The sequence below is a fragment of the Falco naumanni genome, chromosome 5, assembly GCF_017639655.2.
Source record: "Falco naumanni isolate bFalNau1 chromosome 5, bFalNau1.pat, whole genome shotgun sequence".
Classification (NCBI taxonomy): domain Eukaryota; kingdom Metazoa; phylum Chordata; class Aves; order Falconiformes; family Falconidae; genus Falco; species Falco naumanni.
This window is the reverse complement of record NC_054058.1, coordinates 11,004,925-11,015,843: the sequence shown is the minus strand read 5'-3', so window position 1 is coordinate 11,015,843 and position 10,919 is coordinate 11,004,925. Positions and strand designations below refer to the sequence as shown.

General features: G+C 44.7%; 1 protein-coding gene across 8 annotated transcripts in view; it reads left to right on the top strand.

The window, feature by feature from the left end:
* Positions 1 to 10,919, top strand: part of ARHGEF5 (Rho guanine nucleotide exchange factor 5) — a 36,848-nt gene that overhangs the window by 24,065 nt on the left and 1,864 nt on the right. For all 8 annotated transcript variants that reach the window (XM_040594967.1, XM_040594959.1, XM_040594961.1 and 5 more), the window contains 12 exons: positions 975 to 1,056; positions 1,431 to 1,495; positions 1,814 to 2,076; positions 2,983 to 3,143; positions 4,061 to 4,213; positions 5,564 to 5,693; positions 6,596 to 6,670; positions 8,569 to 8,658; positions 8,988 to 9,142; positions 9,816 to 9,977; positions 10,388 to 10,458; positions 10,799 to 10,903. In XM_040594967.1, coding sequence (XP_040450901.1) covers positions 975 to 1,056; positions 1,431 to 1,495; positions 1,814 to 2,076; positions 2,983 to 3,143; positions 4,061 to 4,213; positions 5,564 to 5,693; positions 6,596 to 6,670; positions 8,569 to 8,658; positions 8,988 to 9,142; positions 9,816 to 9,977; positions 10,388 to 10,458; positions 10,799 to 10,903 — 1,512 coding nt within the window. The remainder of the gene's footprint in view (positions 1 to 974; positions 1,057 to 1,430; positions 1,496 to 1,813; positions 2,077 to 2,982; positions 3,144 to 4,060; positions 4,214 to 5,563; positions 5,694 to 6,595; positions 6,671 to 8,568; positions 8,659 to 8,987; positions 9,143 to 9,815; positions 9,978 to 10,387; positions 10,459 to 10,798; positions 10,904 to 10,919) is intronic.

Genomic DNA, 10,919 nt, shown 5'->3' with positions numbered 1-10,919 from the left:
GCATGTCTGTTCTTTATTATGTCTTACATGAGCTTTAAATATACTTGTTTCTTCTCAGCTCTTACTTAGTTTATTTTCCAAGCTCCACAACATGCTGGATTTTTGGCATAGAGGAGAAGGATTGGAGTGTGGAGGGGCATAAAAGGTTTGGCAGCACTTGAATCAGGATTTGTTCATGTGTGTGACCTGTAAATTCTTGGTTCCAAATTATAAAATATTCAAGGCAACAGTACTGTCTTTCCCCTGACCCATACTTGCAGCTCAGTCTTTGGGCTTTCTTCCTCCTCCACCTTCCAATGAATTTTATACAGAATTTCTTTATACCTTATTTAAATAAATCCCTCAGAAAACAAAAGTCCACAACTTCACCATTTTACATAAACAGGAGATGACTCAAGCAGCACTTTCTTAATGCTCACATAGTACATAAATGTGAGAATTGTATTACAGCATTCATTCTCGGGCCGCATCCCTCCTAAGACTCTTCACAGGACTGACTCTGTTAGATGTCCAGCATTCCCGCCCCAGAAGTCACTGAGAGTTTTTGGAGGCACAACATCCGCAAAAGAAAGTATAAGACTTTCAGACATGACTGGTGACTTGGGGTCTGTTGATCCTCTTACGCCTGACCCAAGTTGCTGAAAGGGGAAAGGCAGCACCAAACAGAGCCCGCAGGCAGTGTCTTCTTTTGGGCAACTGGAGAGGGAAGCTCTTAAGAGTTACTGTGATTGCTGAAAGTCTCACCCTTTTTTCTTTGTATGAAAAGCAAATGTGGCTAAGTAACAGATGTGAAGTGTAAGTAATGTCAAGGATTGTTAAAACCAGAATGTTTCTGACTTGTAAATAAAGGTCAGGATGGTACCTGTACTCCATTCAGGTGGGGTATAGGTAAATGGTATCTGTGTATCATTTGGATTGCAGCTTGACTCTAAAAACGGACTTATGTGTTTATTTTCTAACTGTCTTACATGCAGAAGTTCCTTCTGCTCCTTCAGAGGAAGAAGCTCACAAGACACACAGGGAGCCACCGGTCAGTTCAGAGACAGTTATATTGCGGTAAGTCTCTCAAAGGCCCCTTAGAATTTGCCCCCATCCCTGTGTAGCACAGACACCTCATGCTCTCCGTTGTTCCCAAGGGACCACAGATGATGATAAGGAGCAGGAAGCAATAATAAAATTACTTAGGCCTGTGTTTCAGTCTGTGCCCTCTGGGAAAGGACCCCATTGCAACAGAAGTATTTCTGTCCCTTTAGGAGAGTGTTTCCATTAAGCCAAACTTTATTCTTCATGAAGTCAAGCATGTGGAGCTTGAGCTTGTTGGAAAGAGAGGTCCTTGCTGTGACAGATCTGTTACTAAGATTTTGATAAGCCATTTCCAGTACTGTGGTTTTTGTTCACTCTTTTGTTTCCAAATCCTTATTCCCTGACAGAGAAAAGAAACCTGCAGATGCAATGGAGAACTTCAAACGCCGGCACTCCAAACTGATCAACTCCTGTAAGTGCCTTCTGCCTCAGGTGCTGTAGCAGACCCCTCTCCTCCATCATCCCTCGCCCTTGCAGTGAGCACAAAGTGAGCTCCTGCCACATGGTAGCAAGGAGGGAGTGTTAAGAGAGTGGTGTTCAGTGGAGGCAGTGAAACCAGAGTCCTGCAGTACACTCAGGCAGCTGGTGAGCTTTGTTTATAGCGGGTGCATGTGGTCTAATGTACTTCAGTTATCCTAATCTGAGACAATAACAAAGAGTTTTTTCCAGATTGAAGCAGAGGGCAAGCAGCTGCTATAGAAAGTATTAATGTATATGCCTCTCTTCACAGCAAGACTGCTGTATCAGGAATACAGTGACGTGGTTCTGAACAAGGCCATTCAAAGCCAGAAGAGAGTGGATTCTTTTGCAGAGGATATAGAGTCGAGTTTCCCGAGCTCTCCAAGGCTACGGAGGAAAGTGCTTTCTCCCCAGGACTCATATTTGCAGCGTCTGTCAGTCTCATCTAATGCGTCCCTCTGGCAGGACATCCCCATGATACGGGGCAGCAGAATGCTACTCAATATGTCCCGTGATGAGCAGAAGCTGCAAGAGGTAATGGACCAATGTAACGAGGTAGATGGGTGGTCTGTAGTCCAGAAAGAGTCCCCAGAAGGGTGGTTAAAGTGGAGAGCAAAAATTCTGATGAGGGAATGCAGGCTGGATGCGGAGGTCAGCTCTAACCATGTAAGCAGTATAGGGATGTGGTATTAGTGCTTGTGAAGTTCAGAGTTGTAGAGAAAAGGAGCGCCAAAGGGTAGACTCTGGACCATATCAGTAACTTCATGAAAACGGACCCAGGGAAATTGAAACGAGGTAGAACAATTAATTTTGAGCATGTTCAATGCAAAAGAGAATATTAAAGTAGAAGACTTCCAGCATTCTCCCACATAAAAGTTTGAGAGATGCTAATAAAACCACAGTGAATTGTAGTTCCTGTGGCAGAACGTGAGTTTACCAAATCAACCTGTGTGAGCTGCGGGGCTGAGAGTAAACAGGAAGATGTATAGCTTCAACAAAATGGAACATAGGGAAACTGGGTAAGGAAAATGAGAGGAACTGAGTAAGGTAAGGAAAATAGGAGGACCCAGAGAAAGAAGCGAACACAACACCATGAGAAACATGATGAAGGAGAAGAATGTGGGTGATGTGGATGCTGGAGAATTTATGGGAGCATGTAAAATGGGGAACCTAGTGAGAATGGAGTTGGGGGGGGAATAAAAATAAAATTAGAGTAGGTAACTATTTTTCTTGCAAGTTATACCACACTTCTGTCTTCTAAAGAAAGAGTATAAAATGGCAAGTTCCCCCCTCATTCCTAAAGCCTCTTTTCTGTAATGATGCACTACTTCCATCATGGGCTGGGAGGTTTTCTTGCTTTGCCCCTGTCTTCCCTCTGTAAGATTACTCACAGACTTGCATAGTTTACTGATGCTGTGTTCCCTTATTTCATCTCTCAAGGCCAAGTTTGAGTTGATAATGTCTGAGGCTTCCTACCTGCGCAGTTTAAATGTGGCGGTGGATCACTTCCAGCGATCAGCAGAGCTCCAGGCAATGCTGACCAATCAAGAGCGTCAGTGGCTTTTCTCCCGCCTTCATGATGTACGCGACGTCAGCGCTAGGTGAGATGTGGCTCCTTGCTTCCAGGACTAACACCCTTCACGAAGCACAGACACAGACCATCACTTCTGTCAATAACATCTCTCGCTCCTGTTCTGCGTGTTCACTGACCTTGATATGACTACGCGATACACACGCGTAGCACTTTGTGACTGCTTACCAACACTGCCCTGAAAGAACATCTGCCTTTTTAGGTGACAGGGCAATGTAAATCTTGGTGCTAAGTCCCAGATATTATGGTGCAGTTGTGTACAGAGCTTATTGCAGGAGATGAAAATGTTCAAAATGCTACTGTAGCCATGCACTGTTGACTTCAACTACAACTAAACTTGACTAACTAGACCTCAGCCCAAACCAAATGCAGCTCCTGCCAAATCCAAGACAAAAGAAGCAGCTGCATGAATCCTGACCCCCCCCCAAAAAAAAAAAAAAAAAAGGTGCTGGTGTGGAAGTAAGTTACAGCCATCACTTGACAGAACCTAATGTGAATCAATTGAGCATAAGTCATAAAATGTAGACATGATCCCACATGCAAGGAATCCTGTATGTTATAGGATTCTGTTCTGCTTTTCTCCCAAGGCTTAGCTACACATATCACTAAGCTAGTAAGGTTTGCTGCTACCCTTTCCATTTCTACTAGTGGGATTATTCTGGTGATTTCTTAATTTTCAGTTGTTTCCTTTAGTGCTTTAGAGGTACAACCTCTCAAGAACAGAGGTCTTTTGCCTCTGCTTCTTCCTTGCTGATATCTAGCCCTAAATTGTCATTGTGCAGGCATTATACTCTCTCTAGAAGTAAAGAGCTGTCTTGTGCTTATATGTTGGCTGTTGGGATTTTAGAGGACTGAGGCCATTCCTGCTTTTCTAAATGACACTGATCTTTCCCTCTCCTTTTATGGCATTGCAATTATGTGCTGCAGTTTCCTTTTTGACTTGGAGGAGAAATTTGAGGAGGACATGTTCACCTTCCATGTGTGTGACGTGGCTCTGAAACACGCCCCTGAATTCCGCAGGGTGTATCTACCATATGTAACAAACCAGACATATCAGGAGCAAACCTTCCAGCGGTTACTGTAAGTTTTCTCATTTGTTGCACCGTTCTCCTCTCTTACTTCCTTGCCGCACCTCAAATATTCGCTCTTTCAAATAATGGGGAATGCTGCAGGTACAGGCTGTTGTCCAGTGCTCTCATGACATCCCCGAACAGGCAGGAACCTTCTTCAGATCAATGGCATCTGGAACAGCAGGACAGAGCTGCTGCAGGCTTCTCTCCCATAGCATTGGAAAGGGAGAGAATAATTAATATCTGATTCTATTGCAAGCTGTTCTCTCTGTCTACCCTCTACTGAAGAGAGCAAAAATTACAGTCCTGGATAATGGTTTTCAGTCTGTGGTTTTCAGACTACTAAGAACCAGGAAGTGATAATTTCAAGTGAAACTTCCAATCTCGACCATTCTGCGATTCTGTAATTAAGAAACATGTGGCTACCATCAGTAAGCTTAAAATGGCTAACCAGGAGTCTTAAAACTGGATTGTGAAAATCCTGGGGCCAGAGAACGCTGTTGGTCTTTCTTGCTCTGAGTGGTGGTGTGAAACATCTCATCTGTACCCAGTGGCACAACCAAGCATTAATCGGGCATGGGGTTTCCTTGCCAATTCTGCCCTGCTCTCTGTTGTAACAACCCAATTCCAGTGAAACTATGGTGATTCCAGGAGAAGACACTGTTCCCCCAGGCTGTTCTGGCACTATCTCTGTGTGCTGCTGACTGGGAGAGATCTAGTCTTGCAATTGTTTCCTTTCAGGCAAGGCTCAGTTCCACACAGACAGTATCCTGGAGGTCCTTTCCAGGGCAGTATGTGCTGGGCCTACAACCTTCTTCCCCATCTCTTCAAGGATATGGGATGGGCTGCTTTGGTGACAGGTGCCGCTCTCGTACCATTAGCCTTGTTATCTGCTGCTGCCCAACATGGAAAGCTGGATGGCAGTGGCTGTGTCTAGAAGGACATTCTGGGGGAAGGCAGCTCCTGAGAGGAGCTGCAAGAGAGGGGAAGCTGCTGTTTCCAGACCCTGAACACAGCCCCTGGTGCTGGACCATTCAGTGTAAGGGAATAATACAAACCACCAATGTCTCTGTGAAAGGTGCCCTACTCATCAAGGGGAATTGAAACGTAGATGTTACTTCTGACTTTTATTCCAGAGGGCTGTGGAAGGAAAGATGTAATAACAGTTGTACTGCTGTCCTGTAGCTGTTAGAAATCCATACTTGCTCTTCATCAGCAGAGTGGTGCAGTTTCTTGACATCTTTTGCCCCAGGGACAAAACCTGAGTATTGGGAGTACTCCACCACTCACTGAAATCTGATACTAGGAAGACTATGTATTCGCTCTGACGTCTGGATGTCTTTTTTTACCACCCCCACAGAAATGGAAATGCAGGGTTCCAGCAAGTCCTGGAGAGACTGGAAAGTGATCCTGTATGCCAGCGCCTCTCACTGAAATCCTTCCTTATCCTTCCTTTCCAGCGCATCACTCGTCTCAAACTCCTCCTACAGGTAACTGTGTGATTCTTTGCTTTCCTATCGTTTCTCTCAAGCTGGCCCTTCTTCAGGTCTGAGAGTCATACAAATATGAGCTAGCTCCAAGCACTGGGTGGAAGGACTGCATACAGCCATTTGTGTTGCATCTGTGACGAGTTTGGCAAGATGCTCTATAGCTGCTTTGTTGCATATACTGTGAATATGCCTTTGCAAAAGCAAATCCATTTGTCATCATACAAACGCCTGCTGTGCATCAGACCAGCACTGTGAGTTGAATATGATAGCCTGCGAGAGACAATGCAGTTTGCGTATTTGTTAGGACTTTGTTGCAACACTGCTTCAGTTGTACTCCAATAAATAATTTAGAGAGTCTTCTCAGAACATGTTGATCTACATTTTGTTGAACTATTTTGGCTTCCTGCTAAGAAAACAAAGCAAGGGTTCCTTGACTGCCCTCTGGAAGGCAGCCTGTCTTTACTCTTTCCCTGCAATGTTGACTAATACGAGCCTTCCAGACAGGGAACCAGCAAGTTCCTAATGAATTAATTTTGAGCTCTTTCTATTACACCCTTCTTTTTGATTATTTGAGCCTATTTTTAACAGGAGGGGAGGAGTATCGGGCAAAGAACAATTCTGTGTGTAAGGCTGTTTGTGCTTGGATTAATGGTTGCTTCCTATGCCATGTAACTTGTACATGATAGTTTAGGTTTTCAGGGACGCCCTGTTCAGTGCAGCTTATCCGTGACATTCTGCATTTCAAATTTCTGGCCTTGTTAACTCCACGTCTCATCACCTACTACTGCTGTAGTTCCCCTTGACACTGGCATCTTGGCATCTCCTTGTTTCTCCTACCCCTTCCAGATACATATATCCAGCTTTGTCTGATTGCATTATGAAAAACATCTTTTCTTACACAGAATATCCTGAAGAGAACTCGGCCTGGGTCTGAGGAGGAAGTGCAAGCAACACAGGCCTATGATGCGCTTGAAAAGGTAAGGCCATCAACCTGTTCCACAGCCCTGCAGAAAGGGATCCAGGGTTTTGATTGATGATACCCTCAATACAAGTCAACAATGTGCCTTGGCAGCCAAAAGAGCCAACTGTAGGCTGGGGTGCATTAAGCCCAGTATAGCTAACTGGTTGAAGAAGTGATTGTCCCATGATACTCCGCATTGGTGGGGCCTCACCTCAAGAGTCTGTGTAATTTGGGGTTCCACAGTATAAGAAGAATGTAAAAATATTAGAATGTGTCCAAAGGAGGGCAACAAAGGTAGCGAAAGGACTAGAGGGCAAGACTTATAAGGAGTGGCAGAGGATGCTAGGTTTGTTCAGCTTAGAGGCTGAGGGGTGGCATCATTGCTGTCTGCAACTCCCTCATGAGGGGGAGCAGAGAGAGAAGTGCGGATCTCTTCTCTGGATGCAAGGGAATGGCTTAAAGTTCTGTCAGGAGAAGTTCAGATTGGGTATTAGGAAAAAATTCTTCACTGAGAGGGTGGTCAAGCACTGAAGCAAGCTCCCCAGGAAAGCGGTCATGGCTCCAAGCCTGACAGTGTTCAAGAAGTGTTTTGACAACGCTCTGAGATACATGGTTTAACTTCCAGTTTGCCCTGTGTGGAGTCAGGAGTTGGACTTAATCCTCATGGGTCCCTTTCAACTCGGGATATTCTGTGGCTCTTTACGGCTGTGTTGCATCACGCAGCTGCAGGGCACTGAAGTGGCCCGGTCCTTTCATTGATCCTCACCCTTGTCGTGAGGATCAGTGACAAGGGCCCTTGAGTAACAAATTAGCATGTTCATGTGACTCCTGCATGTGCAGTGGTAGGTGTGAGCAGAAAAGACTAAAGCAGGAGCCAGCTGGGATGCAACTGAACCTGCATCAGTGATACCAAAGTACTTTTTTTAGGACTTGCTTTTGCCAGTATCCTAACCACCATTCCCCCTTTGTGTTCCTTATCTTTGTCTCTAATTAGTGATCAACTCCCACCCTAGCCCCTGCAGAAAACCTTGCCTTAAAAAAAAAAAAAAGGCATGACAAAACATTACTCTGTTGCATCCCTATTACTCTGTTGCATCCCTTACCTCTGTCCTGTTTCTTACAGAGACAAGACTTAAAGTCTTCTGAGACAACTTGTTACCTAAAATTTGTACAGCAGCATAAGGTGGACTTGCTCTTAGCTAGCTCCTGTTCTGTCTGGTGATTATTTGACCTTCTTGGAGTGTCACTCGATTCCTTACAATCTCTCCCCTATTCTCCACCATAAACATAAAGACCAGTTCAACATGGTGCATACCTCCTTAAAGCTCTCAGGACTGCAGTCTAAGGTGGGTGGGCAAGATGTCATACACTGAAATCTTTAGACTCCAGCTGCCTTCAAGCCACCGTTATCTCTGTTGACACTGTTAGGCAGCTGCCCTGTACCACCTCAGGCGGCTGTACAGGCAGGTTACAGGCTGAAGTACCTCTGTTTCATTATGTGCTGTCCTCACAGGTACTGACAACAAGCTCTGGGTTGTGGAAAGGTGGGGTTGACATTTATCTCATCGGCTTCCTGTGTTTACAGTGGAGCATCTAATAAGAGTTGCTTCCAAATGACAAGCAGTTCAATCTGTGTCACCTGAGAGAGATGCCTAGTATTCCTCCCAGTATCCCAAAGTTAAAGCAGTACTTACCACAGAGACTTCATCTAAAGAATACTTTCCTTAAGAAAGAAGGATGATCACTGTACATATGGAGAAGTTTAGTATGCTTGCCTGCAAAAATACTTTTTTTTGCAGGAGGATGCCTAAGAAGTTGTCACTTACACTGACTCTTGAGGGGCTCCTTGAAGTAGTACTGATCCTACCAGGCAGTTCTGCTCCCACCTCACTGATCATCTGTTTTCCACTGCAGCTCATCAAGGATTGCAATGAAAATGTCCAGCGCATGAAGAGCACTGAAGAGCTGATCTACCTCAGCCAGAAGATTGAATTTGAGTGCAAGGTGAGCTTGTCCATTCCCTGGGCCTTGCTGTAGCCTAATGTATTTTCTCTCTTTCCTTACAAAGTCACTGGTGCTTATTTTTTGTTCTCCTCTCCAATCTACACAGAACTGTTGAAGCAGAGTATCATACACAGGTCAGCTCTTCATCAGTGCTTCCCTTGCCCACTCATTTGTGTCAGCCTTAGCTAAAGGTGCCGACTGTGGTGTACACTGTCCAGCTGGACAGACGAAAGCACACTTCCTCTAGGGAAAGACGAAAATGCAAATCCAAACCTCATGGATACTGATTTCTTTGTACATGCTTGACAATGTTTGTTTCTGTCACGCAGATATTCCCACTCATCTCACAGTCAAGGCGACTTGTAAAGTGTGGTGAGCTGACAGCACTGGACTTCAGCACCCTGAGTCCAAAATGGAAAGTCACCACCCGGCCCATCTACCTACATCTTTTCAATGACTGTCTGCTCTTGTCTCGGCCGAAGGAGTGAGTGCTTCAACACAATTCTTCCTGCCCCTTCTAAAAATACTTGTCTCTTTCTGGGTCTGTGCTTTGGTGAAAAGAATCCTTTCCCTCTGCCTGCCAGCGAGTGGCAGCATTTGTCAAGTCACTCTCCTAACTGTACATTACGTGAGTATCATGCAAGTATGTGGAATCTGGTAGTCCCAACTCTTAGTTACAACATATGATGATGTAACAAGATATCTTTTGGTCCCTAGTGCACACTTCTGTTCTGCCTTTCCACCTCTATAACGTGAAACATTTTAATAATAACCACTTATTCTAGTTTTACTTGGCAAATAATTTCTTTCTGAAGGACAGCGTGAAGATTAGTGAATGTGCAAATCACTGGTTTGTCAAGAAACTAAGGGAATTGGTTGGTTGTGTTGGAGTTTTGGAGGGTGGTTTTGTTTGTAAGCTATAAAATAAAATTCTGACAGGACAGAGCTTAGTATATTTACCCTTTTCATTAAGTCTCCCATCTCTTCTCTGGCCTTCTGCAACTTCTAGCAAGAACAAAGCTTAAGATACCTGAAGCAGATGAAGACTCATTAAAACCTTTTTGCTTTCCTGACATCAGAAAACAACATGGACTCACTTTGTAACCCTCATCACCTTAAAACTCACCATTTGTTTTGTTTCTTCTCTTTACCCACAGGGGTGGACGTTTTGTTGTGTTTGACCATGCTGCTTTCTCAGATGTGCGTGGGGAGAAGTGTGAGATGAAACTGCATGGAACAAACAAAAATGTTTTCCGTCTCTTTCTACTTCAGAATTACCAGGGAAAGAGAGTGGAGTTTTTGTTTCGTACAGAGACACAGTAAGAGCTCAAGGTTACCCTCAGTATATCCCATTACCATAGCCAGACACCTCCTAGGAGCCTGGTGGTTGTCCTTTGGCTACCCAAATGCTGAAATATCAAATGCAGCTGCTGAGCAGAGGACTTGAAAAACTCCTCTTGCCAAAGAAGCCCCTCATAAACCACCTTGCCTCTCTGTTATCAGAGCTGCTCATACAATACTATCATGTTATGTCATAATATCAGCCTCCAAAAATGGGAGGTTTTGCCTTTTCCTATTCCCTCTCCCCACTTCCAATTTCTCTGCTTCCCCTAAGTACCCCTCCCTGACCCCTCCTGCAAGCAAAGCTGTACACGCACACCCCCATTCCAGTCATCAAGCTGCTGTCCCTCACATTGAATCCTGACACCTGTCTGGTAATGTTTTCCAGCAGTGAGAAGCTGAGGTGGATCTCTGCTTTGGCTCCTCCGCGAGGAGAACTGGATCTCTTGGAGTGCCCTGGTGAGACTGCTCTGCTACTACAGCAGTGGGGGTGGGCTGGCTCAGGGGAGTTGGAGTCACTGGGAGGTGGAACATTTCAGAATGATTCCGAGGCAGAATGCTTGCCTTTTTGTAAATAAAGAAGATACTACGGGCTTTCCTTCAGTGCCAGATTATGCCAGTTATCTTTTTTTTTTTTTTTTTTTACTCCTCATATTTGGAAGAAAACCTGTAGCCTCCCTCCCGGTTCTCTGCTCTTTAGTGTTTGGGCAGTCCTTTATCCCCTACCTCCTCTGGGGCTGATGCACATAGGTTTACTCTTGCTTTCTAGTATACCATTATGATCTTTCCTCCCCTTTAGATGCACCCCAGGTTCAATGCATAAAGACTTACAAGGCTCGGGAAAATGATGAGCTGGCTTTGGAGAAAGCAGACATCATCATGGTTATGCAGTACAGCAATGATGGTGAGCAGAATGAACA